At 44.4% G+C, this 20,574-nt stretch overlaps 1 protein-coding gene across 1 annotated transcript in view; it reads right to left on the bottom strand.

The window, feature by feature from the left end:
* BBOX1 (gamma-butyrobetaine hydroxylase 1) overlaps positions 1-20,574 on the bottom strand; it is a 75,526-nt gene that overhangs the window by 1,595 nt on the left and 53,357 nt on the right. Inside the window, exons 4-7 of the mRNA XM_066637483.1 lie at positions 17,108-17,306; positions 7,049-7,154; positions 873-1,069; positions 340-506 (exon numbers count right to left, since the gene is read on the bottom strand). Of these exons, the coding sequence (XP_066493580.1) occupies positions 340-506; positions 873-1,069; positions 7,049-7,154; positions 17,108-17,306 (669 nt within the window). The remainder of the gene's footprint in view (positions 1-339; positions 507-872; positions 1,070-7,048; positions 7,155-17,107; positions 17,307-20,574) is intronic.

The following is a 20,574-nucleotide window of genomic DNA, read 5'->3' as shown; positions in this document are numbered from 1 at the left end:
GGGGGAGGGAGATACTATGGCTGGTGAGCTACACTAACCATGTAAATTAAACATACTGGAATGTACATTGGACATCTTAGGCTGGCCTACCCTAAACCAACACTTTAAAATGACCCGTGCCACATTTAAGAAACACATGTCTGCCAAATATGAAGAGAGAATCAAATTTAAACAAACTCACTCAAAATGATGCATCTCCATAAAAATAAGTTTTATGCTGAAGAGCAGAGGAATTCCCTTTTAAAAACGAGGGAATTTAGAGACAATTGTGACAATAAGTGGACCATGATAAACTGTTGCTTTTACTAATGAAAACGATTTGACTAATGAAGCAGTTACCTGGTTTCATCTTGTAGGTGTACTTATTATCTGTGCTGTTTAACAGATTCACATAGTCCTTGAGAGCAGCATAAAATGGCTTTACTTTTTCAGTTGATACATCAAACACAGTGTCTCTGGTTGCATTATTAAAGTTGATACGAACCACCTGGCCCTTGTCATCTACACTGTTGAGAAAGAGAGAACATAAGTTGTGTTGTCTTGAAGCAAGAGCCTTGCAGCCGCTGTGGTACAAGAAAATTCTGACAGAGCAGTGCTGTGCTAAGGCATACACTGAGAGCTAGGACAAAGAGATAACCTTTATACCTAACTTCAGAAAAGAAAAACATGACATGTACTATAACAAAATGGCAACGTGTTTCTTAAAAATTGGATTTTGTTGTCCACCAGGTGGCAGGTGTAGACCTACCATATTTTAAGTATTTTCCAAAGTTTATTGCTGCCTGTAATTCAGAGTGAAACAACTACTAGACAATGTCATCAGCACAAGGTAAGCACCTATTAGTACAGTCAGATCCTTCTGTATTACTCACTCTATGATTCTTTGTTTGGCCTGCATGGAGAAATCACAGTAATCAACCCCAATGTCTGTGAAGTCCACAGCGGTGGAGGTCAGGATTTGGAAGGCTTCAGGATTTTGCTTCTTAAGCTTGTTTGCTACATGAAATCCATCGACAACTTCACTCTCCCCTCCAGTGGGAGTCTGTTTAATACAGTGCAGTAACTGAACCTGAAACACACTAATGCCAAATTATAACAGGAACTGGCTAGATGCATCATCGTTCATAACTATCAGCTTGTTGTTACCCACTATAGTTTTATATTTTATCCCAAACTGTGTGTGTGCGCGTTTAATATGCCCTTCTGCTTTTACCTATTGTAAATCAATTTAAAGCGATTGAGATGATATGGGCTAGTATGATGAATGCCCTGTTTTTTCTCTACTTTTCTGTGCTTTGGACACTTTTAACCTCCTTGAAACCCTTGGTAAGTCCAGCAGCTAAAACTGAAGTAGCATCATCTTGCAAGCAGCTTTTATCCTTTGTTTCAAATCTCCATTATTCCCAAACACACACCAGCATCGCTAGGGGGTACAGGCTGCACTGGTTGACGCGCCGGGATGGTGGCGCATCCTGGGGGGAGGATGCACTAACTTCACGGTTTCAGGAGCTACCACATCATGCCATACACCGTTGGATGTGGAATGGCCAGCGGAGTGCAGTGCAAAAAACAGAATTGAAATGGATCCTTTCCTTCAAAAGTTATGGCCAAAAAACCAGAAGGGAAAAAAATGCATGGAGCCCTATGGAAAGTGAACCGTATCATGTGTTTACCCATGAGTAGGCAAACTTCCCATAGTCCACCGGAAAGGGCAGGCTGAAAGGAATCCAATGACACCAGAATGGTCCCAATGCAATGAATGCAGCCCCCCAAAAACATCTGAGAAGCTCCCCCCTCCCAGCTGCGAGTCTGAGCCCAAAACAGACACGTGGATGCATTTACTCCCAAGTAGGCAAACTTGCCTCGGTCCATTGGAAAGGGCAGGCAGAGAGGACTCCAAGGAAGTCAGAATGGTCCTGATCCAATGAATACAGCCCCAAAACACCTGAGAAGGAGGTCCTTGCCTCCCTCCCTCATTCCCTCCCAGCTGCAGTCTATTGAGCTAGATGGAAAGCAAACTCAGCCACGTGGTCGCATTTTCTCACAAGTAGACAGACGTGCCTTGCCTCTAGGTCAGCCCAGGCAAAGGGGAATGTGAGGCCACCAAAAGGGTCTGGATGCAATGGAGCTGGAGTGCAACAAATGCTCCAGAAGGCAGCCTCCCCCCCTCCCCCCCAAGGACAAAAAAAAGAGGTTTGAGCTGGTAAGGGGAAAGTTTTCTATTTTGCACTTGCAAAGCCAGGTGGATCTTTATATGGAAATGCCTGAAATAGAAGAACTTTAAACTGGGCACTGGGGAGGGCTGGAAATCTCACTGATTCTTTTTGGGGGGTTGTTATTGTAGGCAGACTATAGAGTAAGCCCTATTGACCACTATGGGACTTACTTCAGAGTAGATATGCATGGGATTGGGCTCACATGCTGCAATCCTACCCACACTTTCACTCCATTGACCACAAAAGAACTTACTTCAGAGTAGATTCACACTGTGGAACAGGACTGGCTCCCCCTTATTTAATTTCTTTTATTTTAATTTAATTATTTATAATTATTTATTTTAATTTGCTTGATGATATCACTTCTGGCTATGACATCACTTCCAATGGGTCCTGGACAGATTGTCATTCCAAAAAGTGGGTCCCAGTGCTAAAAGTTTGAGAACTGCTGCAAAAAGGTGTTAGTAAGTTGACACAGGGGTGTGTGTGTGTGTGTGTGTGTGTGTGTGTGTGTGTGTGTGTGTATGTATGGGACTCTACAAGTTTTCAAAATCACTAAAATGAGAATTTGGAGGAATAAGGCCATCATGTTATATATCAAACAATGCGTACTTTCATGCAGAATGCAATGAAACAAACCACATTGAAATATCTGTGTTATAACAAAAGGTACAGCCAAAAAACCAGTGGGGGGGGTGCGATGGTACATCACCATGCCCACCACCTGGGGCGCTGCCCCACCCACTGCATGGGGTGACACGCAGGCCTCCCGCAGCGGGTGACACAAATCCTAGTGACACCACTGCGAACACATGGTTTGTGAATTTGGCATCTGTTGCTGACTGGAATGCTTATCCCTCTCCAGGACTGGCATGTGTTTAGTGCTTGGGCAGCCACACCTGCCCATCTAGGTGAAAGAAGTGGGAAGGCAAGACCAGGTGCATCCCACTCCTCCAATCAGGTAACCTGAAGACATCATCAAAGCAAACTGTGCATCCCAGTGACTTTGAATAAAGTAAGACCCTTGATCTTCTTGGTCCACATTCACAGGTAGTTCAGAGGATTATGGTGCCTCTTCACCCTCCAGTTACTACTGTGGGATGGATTTCTAATAATTAAAAAAACCCAGGGTTCAGTGATCTCATGAGAGGTTTTTCTTCCCCCAGACGGCCTCCCTCTATCTGGTCTTTGTAGCCTGGGATGGTGGCAATGGATACAAACTGCTAATGTTTTTCCTTGTTCAGATGCTGGTCCAGTAAACAGAAGTGGTGCATGTGAGCTAACCACTAGGCTCTACTCCCCTTGGTCAGTCAGCTTTCCCTTGGTCTTTCCTTCCTTTCCCTGACAGCTAGATAGTGCAATCAATAGAGAATAATAAAAAATTAAAAGCCTGACCTGGCACTGCTGTACACCTCTTTGTGTACCACTGCTATACCAGTGCTTGAATAAAAATGGAGAGAATCAGGCCCAAACCATCCATAATTACATTTGCTAGAACTGCAGCTCCAATCCTGGAATTTCTGAGGCAGACCTTGGTGATAACACAAAACTGAGAAACCTTTTAAAATGGAGGGAGGGATCTAGCACCAGGCCAGGGTCATGTGGGAGGGGTGCAGGGCCAAGCAGCAGCCCCCAACTGGCCTAACCTTTGCTGTTTGTCTGAGAAAATGCACTGTTATTTGCCTCTCCAAGTACTTTCTGGCAGAAAAGACTATTACTGATATGGAATTAACAGTTAGCTTATGTGGATAATGAAAGGAACTGCTGGCCGATTGCCATGATCTAGCTGTGTCACTTGGTTCAGGGAGTTGATTCAGAAAAATGTGAAGGCTATATCAAGTGGAAATTTGTTTTGGAAAGTTGCAATTGGAACTGAGATATTAGGCATGCTTGAACAGAAGCAATTCCCTTTGAATCACAGGGCATGTTTCCAACTGATACTGTTCAACAGCAGAGTGTAAATTTGCATTCACAGTCTATTTTATTCAGTGAGAAGTACTGGAGTCGGGACTATTCCAAAGCAAGTGGGTTGCAAACTGTGGTTTAAACTGAAAGTGTGCTCACCTTTTTCTCACCTGCAAGCCTTGCCTATGCATCTATCTCTCTCCTCCCTAATCCTCTCCAATCTCTGCCTATTCCCTTTTCTCTGGAAAGCAGGGGTGATCAAAGCCTGGCTATATAAAAAATAAAAGTATAGGTCCAACCTTGTTATACACTGATGTTTTTATACAAGGATTTGACTCAATACAAATGGCCACTGCATGTGAGAAGGAGTGCGATGATCCCTAGAGATGGGGGGAAAAAATCCATCCCTTTAAAATCACAGTTTTAAAAAACTGCTTTGCTTACTGTTGTAGAGACAGTCATGCAAGCAATCATTCCATTCTTCAGCTGAACCAGGTAAAGGCAGGGGGTCCTTTGCATTTCTAATTGCAGACTGCCTCTCTACAACAGCAAGGAAAACTGTTTTTAAACCACAATTGTAAAGCAACGCACTTCTTAATTTTTTAAAACTGTTTTTATGGTATCAGCAGGGAGTCTCAGAATCAAACCCCTGCAGATGTTGAGGCACAACTTTATTCCATTAGGAGCAATGGAGGGGAAAGAAACCTGGAAGTGAGTCATTAAATCTATTTTTTCCCACTTTTTTAAAATCCACGTGGGAACTTCATTTCCAATGGTTCCTGGCATTCACTATCCATACCATGGCAACATCCAGAGACAATGGAAACCATCTTACTGGAGGCTTTACTACCACAAGCCCTTCCTCCTACTGCTGTTGCATCCATACAAGCAGGGAAAAGGGAGCTCCAGAGAAGATTTGCATTGCTACATTTCAGTAGCAGCCCAATTTTGGACCCAGACGATGTTGCCAGTCATCTGCAAGACATTCTACCACACAGCCTGGGCTGCCTGAAATATAGTAGTTCTGGAGTGAAATAAGAGAGGACAAGAGGGACAGAGTTTGGTACTATGGAACATAGCCAGCAAAGGAGGAGCAAATTTCAATTTTTCACCCAGACAGCAAACAAAGGGGAACTCCAAGAGCATGCTGTCTGGTTTTGGAGGTACTGATGCTGTTATAAAAGTTGCAGTCTCTGTCTGAGTGCTTCCCTTCACCCCAACCTGCTTAACTTGTATATCTGCAAATACATCAATATTATAAAACCACAGTAAATCTCCATCAGTCCCTCCTTGCAAGGAAGTGAATCCTGTTGCTGAAACTCTATGGTTTGGAAAAGTGGGGGAGTGTGAAAATTTTTTGGGAGTCATCATTTGTTATGCTTTACAAACTGACTTGGCAAAATTTCAAAAGGTGTTGTATGACTAAGCGGATAAACACAAGTGTGTTGGGAGAGCATGGAGATGGCAGATTGCTCCCAAAATACTTTTAGAAACTATTTTCATTTCCTACAAGTACTCTAGAACTGAGAAGGCGGCGAACAACATCATATGGCAGTGTGCAATTCCTGGCAATAAGGAGATTTCGAGCTAAGTTGCATTTGCTTTCCATTTGAGTTCTCGCCCTCCATTCTCATGACATACTCACTTTCACAGCATCTAAATGAATTTTCAAGGTAACACATTAGCATGAAAAATCTGGCAAGTGTTTAGCAGCACATGATGCTGGCCTGCTCAATTCATTAATAGCACTATTGTTACAACTTGTCTAAAGGCCTTGAGCAAAAGTTTCCAACAGCATACGTGCTCCTACATTAATCTGCTGTCTTTGCAAATGGAGGCAGAATGGCAAGGATTTTGTCATGGTGTCAGAATCCCATAAGTTCAGTAGGTTAACAACTGACTGAACAAAAATGCATTTTCATGTTCTCCATGGAAACATCCTTGTTTCTCAACAAATGCTCTCCTGTGAACAAGTCTGCAGGATTACATTTGAGGGCTTTCCTGCACCCACTGCACATTGACCACAGACACAGAAAGTGCTGAATTGAGTTTGATTTAGTACATGGCTGAACTAGTTGAAGTGAACTCCATCAGTACCGCCACCAGAAGGTGTGTTCACACCCTGTTCAGTCTGCACTGCTTGGAAGTCAATGGGGACAATTACATTTGTTAGATCTTTGCTTATGTGCTGGTGGTAACGTTGGTGTGCGGTCTGGTAAGTAAGTGAAATCTTACTCTCAAGATATCCCACTCTTTCCTAGCAGGAAAGTTCCAGGATAGGGAGTTGAGTGACAGCACTTCATGTCTTTGGACTCTTTTCTGTGGAATGCCACAGAATGGCATCTTGCCAGTACCCTGATAGTATTAAGCTGTATCTTGATTTGTTTAATACAAAGGTCCTGTGATTCTTGTGGACTGTCTGAATCTAATGCTGACGAGGGGCAGGAAAGTGTCTGAATACACATGAGTTGACTGAAACTAAATGCAGGAAGACTGAGGTAATGATGTGTAGTATATCTTGGGAACTGGCAGGAAAGGGAAAACATCTGGAAATAATTGAGTCCAGTCTGAGCTTACAGGATACAGATAGGTATAAATTTAAATAAATTGGTGTCCTCTTATATTAAGAAGTGGGAGAGAACTGCCCTTCTTCATCCCAGCATGGCATCTTTTCCAGTGGCCACTGCTGGTGTCTCTTCTGTAATTGTTTTTTTTTTCCAATTGTGGGGCACTGTGGGGCAGGGACATATGTTTTATATATATTTATATATCTTATAGACAATACACACTTCAGGACTGATGTTATTCATTGTTGTGTGTGCCTGATCTATCATGTTCATTATGTGTTGCTTGAGCTGAAATTTTATAAGAACAATGCCCCACTCCACCACCCTATTCCGTCTCCCACGACCTTTGCCTTGTCTTACCCCAGGCGGAAACTGCATCACAGGATAATCGGTGTGAAAACTCAGCTTGTCACTTGTATATGCCACGTTGTTAGCATCGGCTTTGTCCTGTACTTGCCAGGTAGGCCTTTGTGAGAGAAAGAGGAAAAGAGAGTGGGGATGGGAGAAATAAAAGTCTGACTATAAAACTCTCGATACAGGAATTCTTTAAAATTGGCCGATTTTAAAATAAGTCCTTGTGTGAGTCACCAGGGCCTCCCACTGCTCTGAACTGACTGTTTTAGAACTAACTGAACCTAACTAAAAATTAATTGTGATGACAACTGATAAGATCCTTGGATTCAAACACTCAACAACGGTCGCTTAAGGAATGGAAGGAGACTCAAGAGCTGTCTGCAGTTCTGCTTCTGAATCTCCTTTCAGTCCTTTTTTTTTTTTTAAGTTGGTTTTATCTCAAGTAGGTGACAGATAGTACAAACATAACAAATGGTTGAAAAATAAAATGCATGGGGCATGAAGTAGTTTGTGTTTATGGCACCAGGAACGAACAGAACAGCTGGGCCTGCCTCTAAATGATGCACTCAGCACTATTCATCCAGGGGCTGGCTGGGGAAAGGGCAAGGCATTCTATTAAGTCCTATTTACAGCCATCACTCTGAGAACTGTACGTGTTGGAGGGTGAGCTAGAACAGACAGTAGACTTAAAATCAGAATTATTAAAGAAAACTTAGGGCCCAATCTTATCCCCTGCCAGCCCATAGTCTACAGCGCCACTGCTACTGGAGGGAGGCAACCAGATGGCCCAGGAAAAAATAATTAACAGAAGTTTTTACTTAACTTCTATGTACACTGACTGGCCTTGAGTGGGTCTCCTTGAACCTATGTCAGTTATTTAGCTGATATAAGTTTGAGGTAGGGAAAAGAAGATAGGAATTTGGCTTGTGCAACTGCTGCCGACATCCTTCCCCTATTGCCCCTGAGTTGCTCCTGCCCAGCCCAGCCCACCCCCTCTCACTGCCCCAAACTGCCCTTGATCCTCCCCTGAACCACCTCGCCCTACTTGCTCTGGTGGGGTATCCACAAACTGATGTCACATGTGCAGAGCCTCCAGCTATTTGTGGAGGAGTGCACGTGATAGCAGTGTGGCTTTCACAGCGTCTGCCTGGCACTTGTGCTGGTAGATCATGAGATCCACCACTATAAGCCCATGATAGGATTGGATAGGATTGGACTGTTGGATAGGATTGGACATGATAGGAATGGACTGTTACAGTGGAATCCTATCTTGCGCTGGTACAGGCAAGCCAGGATGCTTGCACTGTATCCAGCGTGAGACAGGGTGCAAAAGTGGCTCAACCAGAGGTAAAGGGAAATTCTTCCCCTTAGCCCCGGGTAAGCCACTGCAGTCCCTAAGGGACTCCTCAGACTTGCGCCGCCTCCTGAGGTGGCGCAAGTCTGAGGAGAGCAGAGTGGCTTGAAACCACTCTGTGCTGCTTAGGAACAGGGGTTGGGATTTGGTATAAGAGCCAGGTCCCATCCCCACCTCCCACTCCCCACTCGCCCTGGGACATCCCTCTGCCTGCCCTCCCCCCACTCTGGAATGCCTCCCTCTCACCTCCTCCATGCCCACCCCAAAGCCTTGTGTCGGCCAAGCTTGGCCTCACAAGCCGCCACGGTGACTTGATGCAGCCTCTGTGGGTCAGCATACCTCCATGCACTGGCGCTGCTTGCTCTTGAGGAAGTGCAAATGTGCTTTATGGCAATCATGCATTAGGCATGATTAGGATTGCGCCCTTGGAGCCAATCTTATATGGTTTTCCAGCACTGGAGCAGCTGCAATGCAGCCTCAAGATAAGGGAACAAATGTTGCCATACCTTAAGGAGGCCTCTGTGACTGTCACCCCACCGCAGGATGCAGTGCATGCCCCACTGACACAGCTGCACGGGCATTGGAAAACTAGATAGGATTGAGCCCTTGGTTGATTAACTATATCAGTTGCAGGGGGAATAGATTAGATCTATACATTTTTAAAATATGAGAACAGTATTGCTAAAGGTAAAAAAGCACTGTTCTTTTTTTGATGATGCACCCACGGGTCACAGGAGGCAAACTTCTTGGAAGACTTGCCTGCAGTTTGTGTCAGTAGTTGCATTAAAAATAATTAAAATTTAAAATCTGACTGATTAATTTGGGACACTTTTTTTAGTCAATCAAAATGTTTTTAAATGTTGATTCACAGCCCAATCCTATGCATGTCTACTCAGAAGTAAGTTCCATTAGAGTCAATGGGGCTTACTCCCAGGAAAGCGTGGATAGGATTGGGCTGTCAGTCAATTAACTAAATACAGTACTGCAGCCCTAACTGTAAATTGCTAAGTTGGGGATGCTTGTATGTTGCTTTGCACTGGATTTCTTTTCAAGTGAAATGTTAACTTTAATATTGCCTGAGATGTCAAACGGCCCTTTTACAAAACTCTCAGAATTAAACAAAGGTTTCAACTTTCCTTTCCAAGGAAGAACAAGCTGCACCTTTTCTGCTCTCCCATTTTATCTTGCCTTTTTCAAGATGGATGAACATAAAACGAGTAGCAGAGTCTTGCTGACAACAAAATCAAATTATAGACTATTAAATGTTTGAGCTACAAGAGCACAAAGAAGACAACACATCACAGTGTGTAGTCAAAATATGCTTTAAGTGACAAAACACGAAGCGAAGGCCAAGACTGAAAACCACATACGCCGGTTCCAATACAGTGAGCACAACTGAATCTAGTCAACAATAAAGCATAAAAGAAATCAGGTATTTGTCTGGGAAGTGCATGCCAATATCTTCAATTGTTAAGTGGTTAGTGGTATAATTTAAAAGGAAAAATACAAACATTTCAATTCTCTGGCCAAAGTAGACCAAATATTCAAAGTGCCTTGTACAAAAAAGTAAAATTGGTTTAATAAAACACCTGAACTATGAATCACTAATCAAAATGATCTCTCTCTGTTGTGTGTCCAAGTTTTTAATTTAGACCTAAGATTGACAAGTCCAAGACAACATAAAATTCTACAGGTAGACTTTGTAATCTCTGGAAAGATAAAGCAAAGCATATTCGCATGTCTCAGGGAAATCCATGATGAGGATACAGTATGGTATGTACTCAAGACCATGAGCTCAGTTCTGAAATATGACAATCCCTACCACATTTCCACAGTATTCACCTCATACTATTCAACTCCTGGCTGGCTGATTCTTCGGTCTCGGCTCCAAAGCAACTGACTGATTTCCAAACATGTAGAATTATGTGAAGGCTGGATATATATAATCTGATATGTGGATGAGTCCTATGGAATATTACTTCGCTTGAAGTTCAGCCCATTCTGTCATTGAGTAGCAGGCTATAACTGATAGGCAGACAAATTGTAACCAGTATTCTTGTTGCTAAAACCAAGACAGGAGATTTGAGTGCTTCCAATGATACTTGGTTTCTCCCACCCATCCCCTGGCCTGCATGCTGTGTCCTCGGTCCAAATTGCTCTTCTGAAGCTTTCATTAGATATGGAAGGGAGAACATACGGACACAACCATGTTTTTTCTCTCTCTGGGCATTATTGCTGCTACAGTTGTGCTGGACAGAGCACTGATTGTTCTCCAGAAATGGTTTTTTCCCCATAATTCTCTAGGCTGCTGATTTTCCTCATATAACAATCCTATCCTGGGCTGGTCCAGAGTATGCAGCAGTGCTGGTGCAGCCTCTGCTGAGCACTGTGGGCTGGATGGGGACCAGGCAGGGACAGAGAGGTAAGTAAAAAACATTCCATTGCACCATGGTCCCCAATGGGCAAACTTGGATCTGCACCAGGTCTTTGGCTGGAGTAAATCTGAGTGCATTCAGGGAGGCATGCCTGGGTCAGGCAGGGGGCATAGGATATAAGCAAAGCTGCTGCCACCAATATCCACTCCCAGCCTGCCCCTAAAATGCTAATTCCAGCAGCAGTTGTGCCCAGTAGGTTTTGGTTGTAAGTGTCCGAAAATTTTATGAACAGTTGAATAACATTCATACTGTCCGAATGTTGACCGAACAGACTGAAAAAAAAACATTACTTTTATCATGTGGTTTTGATGTTTTTGTGTGATCCAACTGCAATTTCACAAGGATATTTTCACACCTGGTTTGTTTTCCCATGCTTTTAACATGGTTCCACCTCTACCACCACCCCAAAATGCAGTCTTTTCCACCTGGTTCAAGTACTAGTGGACAGGGAATTCAGGTGGCAATGTTATGTGTATTCCAAAACAGAGCTGAGCAACCTCCCAGAAGAGGACTGACACACAGAGGAACAGGACTCAACTGAGATTTTCCACAAGTGAGGAACTCCTTGTGGACAGTCTGAATGGAACTCTCTGAACGGTCAATGACATTTTCCAATGGTAAACAAGTGCAGAACAAATCCAAAGTAACTAAACTCCAGCACAATGCTTGGACATTTGTTCTGGCTCAAAGATAGTTTAAAATTCTGCTCCCCCTCACGATTGTGGGATCTTTGCTTATTGCCATTGCATTATTGGATAAGGACAGACACTTGCCTCATTTAGCAGGACTGCCAATTTGAAATGTTTGCCTTCTGGATGCATGGTGTTTGCTAGTCCCTTGGATTTGAGTGCCATGAAAACATATACAAGTACTTATTTTATTGCACTTGTTCAGAGCTAAACAAGAGTTGCATACCTAAGAAATGGATCATTCTGGCATAATGTCCCTGTATAAACCAAATCATAAATATGGTAACTTACAAACGACATGCTCAATTGGTTCTTGTGGTAAAACCCAGTCATATGCCCACACCCCACTTGTAAATGTGTCTGAGAGTAAATGTGTTCCATGGCAAAGAAGGAGGGACTATTGCAAAGCATCTCCTTGGAGGTAAGAAGTCCATTATGGATGCAACAACAGACTGAGAGTCCAATCCCGAGCTCTTAGCGCTGGTTCACTGCCGGTGCTGAGTGTTGCGAACATGCTGTAAGGCATGTCTGCAGACCTCAGCGCTGGTCCAGCGCCGATGCTAGCTCAGTGCCGGCTGGTGCTGGGCTAGTGCTGGTGGACTGCCATTGCTACGCTGTTCTGCAGTCACCCAAACCATGGGGTTGCAGAGAGGTAGGTGGGGACCTGGGGGGAGCAGGAGTTCTGGGGTGGAGGAAGGTGGGGAAAGGCGGAGGGGAGGCCTGCTGGTGAAGGGAGCGGGGTGGGAGGGAGGCGGGACTGGAGGAGCTTCTGCTTCTCTGGATCCAGAGCCTCCATGTCGGGCTGCTGGCTCGACACAGAGGCTCTTGATTCTATGGCAGACCAAGTGCTGCTGCAAAATCAAACAGCCCCATTGCAGGGCTGCTTGTCTTACTCGGGGGAAGGCGACGAAAGTTCCCTTCCCCTGAGAAGCCATCGCCGGCTGCCCTGTTGCACACAGGATGCCAGGGCAGCCGTTTCGGCGCCATGGCAGTCCCTGTGCAATGGGCAGCTCAGGATGGGGCAGTGAGACTGCAATCCTATCCACACTTACCTGGTAGTAAGTCCCTTGCCTTGACTATAATGGAACTTACTTCTAGGTAAACATGCATAGGCGGGAGCTCCTTCGGGCTCCCAGAGGTACAACTGAACAGGAGTTTTTTGCTGCTAAAAAACAGACTCTCCTTGGTGTTCTGCATCATACGATATTTCACAGCTATTTGATGATGCAATCTGGGGATACAGATGGTGGTACTTTTTGGAAAACAGAGACATCATCCCAAGCAGACCCTGATCCAATTGTGCACATGTGCAGCAGCAAAGCTGTGCAGACTATCAGTAAATTGATTTGTTTTGCTGTTTTCTGGGGAGAAGGAATCCAATGTTATTTTTAGAGCACGTTTTCACTCCCAGACCTTCCTTACCCCCTTAACTAGTCCTCTTCCAAACAGTGTCTGCTGAACTCATCACAAATTCACCATGCACTGCCGCCAACTGGCAGAAACAATGTTTCCAAATTACCGTCTAGGTGCTCCATAGACCCCCAACTCCACTTCTACTGAGCAAACATTTTAACCTAGTATTTTGTACTATGTGCATAGTATCTTGTGGAAGTTTCAGCAAACAGACGGTCAATACATCACACACTCCCGCACCTAGTCCAGTTACAGATCAATCTAGATGTAAATCAGAGCCCACAAGTGTTCCTTTTTTGTTGCTGTAAAACAGAGCACAATGGGGGGCTGAAATGAGGCAAAAGCTTGGCAGGGGGTAAGGGAGCTACTTTGCCCCCACTGTGGTTCCAAGTCCAGTTGCCCCCCCCACCCCCCACAAAGCTAGCCACATGCTAGGTTTAATTGGGGAAAAGCTTCCACTCTACCATTGCTAAGGTGGAGAAAAATTCCTGTCCAAACCAAGGAGAGCTACTGTCTCTCTGTACTGACAACATGGGGAGTTGCCTTATGCCAGTGACAGCATTAGTCCATTGATCTCAGCATCATTTACAGTGCGACAGTGGCTCTCAAGGATCTCAGACTCTGGGGGACTTTCTCAGCCCTACCTGGAGATGCCAGGGATTCAACCTGGCATGCAAAGCACACCCTCTGCTACTGAGTTGCAGTCTTCACCATAAGAATTGTTTGGAAAACAAAAACAGAAGTACAATGATGAGGGCTATTGGAAAAAAACTTTTTTTTGAAGCACGCCTTGCGAATGTTGAAAATAATATTCTGTGCATCTCATTCTCTTCTAAAACATGTGAGTGAGAAGGCCTTGCAACACAATTCTAAGAAATAAGTCCAAATATGTTCAATGGGGCTTAGGGCCCAATCTTATCCAACTTTTCAGTGCTGATGCAGTCACAATGCAGCCTTGAGGTAAGACAACCAACGGTTCCTTACCCTGAGGAAGTCTCTGACTTCCTCCACCACTGGATTGGCACCACAGGGCCCATTGGCACCGCTACATCATTGCTGGAAAGTTGGATGGGATTTGGCCCTTAGTCCCAGAAAATGTGCATTGGGTTGCATCCTTTGTTTTTCAGTTTATAATCAAAATGGCAGCAGCCTAAATTCCTTCTTCATCCACCTGCACGTGCATTTCTGGTCACGATGGAAACATTTTCACTACAAACACATTTTGGTTTTATTTCAGTTTGTCTGGCTTCCCACGAAGAGTCTTGGGAAGTATAGATTAGTGAGGCTGCTGAGAATTTGCTTATCCTGCACAGACACCTGGCTTATTAAATCCAGTGTCTCCTACTTGGCAACAGTTATGTCTTAATTTGGAAATTGTATCATCTTTCCGCTGACTTTCTGTACAAATAATCATTTTATCCAAGGTTTATTATATCACTTAGTTAACACACACACACACACACACACACACACACACACACACACACACACACACACACACAAACCTTCCAACTGAAAAATCCTGTAGCATGAAACCTTCCAAATGAACAGGTCACTGACAGAGGTCAAGTCACGAATACCTGATGATAGCTTGCAGAAAACTGAATAGCATTCAAGAAGATGTCATTCTAAATGCATTTTTTTCCTTGCTTACAAGAATGATTATATGAACATGATTGGTTTGCCTACATTTAAACTTTCAGGTTCTAAGCCAACACTGCCTCCCCCCCTCCCCCGATACACAGGAATAACCTCTCTTTTGAACAGTTCTTAAAAAGTAGGGGGTGTAGGAAGGGAGAAGGCCACAACAAGATCCCCAACGCTGTATTGAAACGGGGCAAAGGGGTTTTTTTGACTTACAGATGCTGCCACAAAGTCCGGGAGGTGCAGGGAGCCCCGCAAAGCCCTCTGCAGGGCTTGCTGAGTCTTAAAATACTGAAAAAAGTGATTGCAAACCACTTCTGGTTTGCGATCATGAAACAAAGTGGTTTGCAATAGCTTTTTTCAGTATTCTAAGATTTGGGGGGCCCTGTGCGGGGTTCCCTGCAACTCCTGGACCTTGTGGTGGCCATCTGTAAGTCAACCCTCCCCCTGCCCTGTTAGCGATGCGATCCTGGGGATCATGTTGCTGCCTTCTCCCCCTTGCAAAGACTTACCTTGCGAGTTTTACTCCAGAGAAGCTTAAGAACCCCTGCTATATCTATATCTCCTGAGAATGGTGACTCTCCCTTGCTAAATCTTCCCAGATTCTTGCCCAGCAGTTTGTCAGCATTTCTGATCTTGCACCCAACCTTTCCTGGTCAACACAGCAGTGCTCATGGGAGGGAATTTCAGAGGAAAAGCTACTTGCCTTGCCTACTTGGAAACCTGCTAGATGCATGTCAGACTGTACCACTCAGACTGTATAACCCACGCTGGCCCAATGCTAGTTAACACATGAAACCACTATGGGTTGACAAATTTCATTCATTGGGATGTGGGGATCAAAAGCAACTACAAAAGGGATTGAGAAACCAGGAAAATGTCATATGGAAGGGCCCTAAAAGGTCTGAAGTCAGTGCCATCTCTTTCGGTTTCCCCAACCAACGTGTTTCACTTCTGTTCAGTCTGTACTTTTCAAGTCTACTAGTGAACCTTTTTGCTGCAGACACACCTCAGGTTCACGTGCAAGGGAAGGAAATTTAAAGCTTTCATTCCTAGTTCAATATGACCTGCAGTTTCTTACTTCATTTGAACTCAGGGAACGGAGGTTTGTTCAGGAGAGTTTCTTACAAAGATAGGACATCAAATCAGGATCAGATTCTGGCTTGTCTGGCTAAGTGTCTATAACTCCAACAAACTGCAGCTCCCCGAGTTGTGCCAAACCATAAATGCTTTCAGTCTTCTCCCTTGGTGTGCAAAAGGGGACAGGGAAACTCATGAGGCCAAAGGTTGTGCCAGCTCATGAACTCAGCTATTTTATCATTAGAACAACCAACTGCCTAATAAGAAAGAAGTATCTCTTTTATTCATTCTCAACCTCAAAGTTAACCATTTGGATGGCCATATCCCCCACTCCACTCTGCATTGTGGTTAGCCAGTGCTGCATATGCCAATACAATGTACATGAGATGGGAGCGCAATCCTATCTTGCACTGCAACAGCGCTCCACCAGCTGTGAGTGTTGCGCATGTGCTATATAGCACATTCGCAGCCCTCAGTGCTGGTCCAAAACCGGTGCTAGTTCAGCACCAGCCAGAGCTAGGCTAGTACCAGTGGATCACCAATGTCCACAGCTTGGAAGATGCACAGACCGCTGGGTGGTGTAGAGGTGAGTGGCGGCATGGGGAGTGAGGAGGCATTCCGGGGTGGGGGGGAGGAGGGAGGGTGGGGAGAGGACAGGGGTGAAGCGTGCCTGGGGAGGAAGTGGGGCAGGACAATGGAGTTCCGCTCCACCGGATCCTGAGCCTCTGTGTTGGGTCCGCCATCCAACATGTAGGCTCTTGATTCTAAGGGTTGCCGTAGCATCTAGTAGCCCCATAGCGGGACTACTTCCTTTACCCAAAGGAATGTTCATTCCCTTCCCCTAAGAAGCTGCCAGTGGCTGCCTGCTTGCGCTCAGGATGCCACGGCAGCCCTGCGCAGCTCATCAGGATTGGCCTGTAAACATTATCAGTGCAGAGTAAATCATTGCTGCTTCTGTGTTCTAATCTGGAAGGAATGCTGATCTTCCAGCCAAACTTTTGAAAAAATGTCTATATTCTATTTATTTCAAATGGTTTTAGACAAAGGAGGGGAAACATTTGCTGTTTCCCACATTATTAACTTTCAGACTGAAGTGCTCAGAACAAAAGGGATATTTAGCTGGAAATGTTAATATCTGAGAGGGCAAAAAACATTAAGGATCGTCTTTGGCTGAGAGCCCCGGGATATCCTGGCTTGTGTGGTTTTCAGTAGAAAGTAAATCTACAACTGAGAAAAAAAGGCATAGTTACAAATGGTTACATTTGGATGCCTTTACTCCCCTGTCACAGCTCGGGCTTTCCCCAGGGCAAAGGGACAAAATGTCCCCTTACCTTGAGAAGACCTCCAGACTGCAGGATCCAGCGCAAGCTGTGCTGGCCCTCCCTTCAGCAAAAGAGGATTAGAGCATGAGATGTCAAAAAAGCAAGAACCTTGAAAGACTGTAACTTACCCATAAAATGTGAGGCGGAGGAAACCAATCCGCCTTCCGAGTTTAAGCAGTTCTCCCTGTCTAGCAGCCGCTCCGGTTAACAACACAATTCCCACTTTCTTCAAGGTGACCAGCCACCTGTACGCACTTTCATCATTGTGCAACACTTCTTCAAAAGCCATAGTTGGGAGCTGTAGGTCCGAACCCCAGTACTGACGTTCTGTACAAGTTTAAAAAAATGAACAATTAAAAGTTTTAGATAATGTACTGATTTCAACACCAAGAATTGGAGCCAAGATTCCAGCCCCTGAGTTCTTCCTGATGACTCCCCACCCCTAACTCTGCTCAGATATTAGCTGATTTCCTGTGCTGACTGCTGCTAGGTGAAATGGAGAAGGGGCACTGGGGGTGGAGTCTAAAAGAATAACTATAATATAAAATCTTACTGCTAGTTAGTACTATCTCTCCTTGCAGTCCCTTTCATCGATAGCTTTTCCTCCTCTGCTTAAAGCCTCTTAAAATTTTTTTTTTTAAAAAAAACAACACGGTTCTGTATTCAAGGTAGCTAAAGGTGTACAAGTGTGGTAAAATTTACAAAAAAAAAAAAGAAATTGTAAAACTGGTACAGCTGAAGAATATGAACTACCTAATTCTGCCAGCAGTGTACCTAAAGACTTATTGATAAGGCACTGTGCTGTGCTGTGCATCCCATGACCCAAGAGTGATACAATACAAACTCAAGGAAAATAGTGGTGTTTTTTGTATCTGCAGCCCACAAGATCTACTGCTTTTTAAAGCATTTTATTCTGCTGCTTCTACGTGACTCACACCAATATTTTTTTCCAAACTGTCTTTCTTCAGGAAACACTTTTCAAATTGGCTTGTTTCCTAGAGAACCCCTCACAGCGTAGACAGTTTTGGGGCTTGTTCTAAGAGGTGCACATTTAGTTTATTTGGGGCACTGGCCAGAGCTGGTGGGTCTCACTGTTGACCTGTGTTGACTGACTGAACAGATCATAACTGCGCACCTGCACATTTTAGTGTACTGCCTGGCAAGTACTGGTACTGCCAGGCAAGCTGTCTTCCATGAAAGCTTGTCCAGCATTACTGAGCATCATATTACAACATACATATTACAACATATATTTTTTTACTGCCCACTCCATGATACCCTTCGTAAGATCTATCTGGCTCCACTGCTGAACAAAATGCAGGGCTGGGAGGATTCATTTAAATTACAAACTCTTCTTTCCATAGAGGAAACTGACTCTCTTGACAAGGTTGCCAACTTTGTTTCTGGGATTCTGGCAGGACGGAATTCTGGGTCTTCCGCCATATTATGGTGAATGGGGGGAGGGGGTATTGGATGATTACGAGTGCTTTATTTTATTGTATGTGTGTTCTGAGTACAATGGGCCTTACTCCCGGCGTTTCCTCCCAGAGGCATCTGAAGGGGGGGGTTGGCACTCCACGATCTACTCATTTTGCCTCGCGATCTACTGGTAGATCGCGATCCACCTATTGAGCACCCCTGCCCTAGGGAGTCGCTAAGCCCCATTTGGGGTTGTGACAACTTTTCAAAGTCTACCTCTTACAGGAACAAAAAAACTTCACTCTCACTTATTTTACAAGATTATCCATGCCCACAATGGAGGCAGGAGGATCTGGGTGGCCAGGATCAGCAGTGTGTCCCCAGTCTCATACTTTATTTATTGGGGTCACAGCATTAAAAATATTGCAGACTTAGGGAAGTTTTAAATCTTCCCCAGAACAGAGTTTGAAAATTAGCATCATATGCTAATGTGGAAGATGCCACAAACTCAGCTCCAAGTCCGTTCGTCCCTCCCAAAAAATGTCAAGTGGCTTCAACTACAGTACTCCCTGAAAGTGAAGTTGCCACACTAGTTCCCAACTACCTAGCAAAACTGCAGCAGTTCACCATCTGGACCTACAAAGCCGAAGAGCTAAGCTCAGAGAGAGAGTTCCTTCACAGTGCTGCCCCAGCATTCTGCTGGCCTTCTATGAGACAAAGCAGCTGAGCTGTCTCTTGCAGTTCACATCTGCCAAGAGGGGAAAAAACCTCTCGTTATTAATGTATAGGAAGGAAAAGTTCCAAAAGTTACACTTGGGAAGCTTACCAAGAAAGAACTTTGCTCTTTTGAAGTGTGTACATAATGCTGCCTATTGCATAAACAGATACAAACTTTTAAACCGAGTCTAAAAGGCCATTTGCATCTTGAGTTGCAAAACGACCCAAATCAAGAATTAATCCAGCGTGGACACCCCAATTCAGTCCTGTCCCAGTGGTTTTTTTTTCTTCTTCTCCACATGAAGATGGTCAAGCAATAGTGTGAAATTCACAAGCCTCCAGGGACAAACTTAGCTTTTTTTTTTTTTTTTTTTGGAGTATAGATGCTTAGCAAAAGCAACAGAAAAGCTGCTGCTGTGCTGGGCTCATAGGCACCCAAAAAGCTTCTGGCAGCAAACAGATGGGTGGATGGGGCAGACAACTGGTCTAACTGAACACAGCTTTGAAGCCCCTGCCATGTGCTTCCCCCAAAAACAATCCAGTGCTTTGTCCAGTTTACTTTCAGTAGCGGGTGCGACAGTTCACATTTCCCCTAAAATTATTATTAAGAAGATTTATATACTGCTTTTCAACAGGAGTAGTTTATAATGCAGTTTACGCAGTCAAATCAAACCAAATGGTTTTCTGTCCCAAAGGACTCACAATCTAAAAAACAATACAGTTGCGACGTCAGCAGCAGCCATTGGAAAAAGGGGCCATGCAGGGGCGAAGAGGAACAATTGCTCTCCCCCTGCTAAATATAAGAGGGCACGACTTTAAGAGGTGATTTCTGCCAAGTTAATAGGGGTACAGTGATAGTTTGGAGTCTAAAACTAACTGCTGCTGGATCATGCGTAGAAAGTTTCAACAAACCATCCTTCATGAACTAGTAGTTGCAAACAGAAGTACAGATACACAGCCCCAACAGAAGCAATTAAGCTGCATCTGGGAGCCTGTGCAGTATGTGCTAGCACATGTGCAGAGGCAGACCCAAAAAGTGACATGACTTTATAGGAATTTTTCTCTTTTCCATTTTAGGAAGCAGTCTATCACAAACACAGACTGCCAAGGGAATTTGTTAAGCATCCTTTGCCAATTATTTCATTGCTAAACAAGCAGTACGGTTTAGAGAGATGAAGCATCTCCCCTACCAGTCTTTTGAGGAGTGGGTGGACTAAGGGCCATAGACGTGATGGGCGCAGCTGTGTTTATTGTTCATGTGCCATAAGAACATAAAATCTCTGCTTTATCAGGCCAAAGTCTCATCTGTTCCAGCATTGTTTCCCACAGTGGCCCACTGCAGCCTCTGTGAAGTCTGTAAGCAGGAGAGAAAGGCATACTTCGAATGACAGATCCATCCACAATGAATTTGTGCAAGCCATGGGTGGCTGCCCTGGTGATATACAGAAAGGGATGGGAG

Source organism: Tiliqua scincoides, chromosome 1 (assembly GCF_035046505.1).
Source record: "Tiliqua scincoides isolate rTilSci1 chromosome 1, rTilSci1.hap2, whole genome shotgun sequence".
NCBI classification, from domain to species: Eukaryota; Metazoa; Chordata; class Lepidosauria; order Squamata; family Scincidae; genus Tiliqua; species Tiliqua scincoides.
The sequence above is the reverse complement of the archived record's forward strand: the minus strand, read 5'-3'. Positions and strand labels throughout refer to the sequence as shown.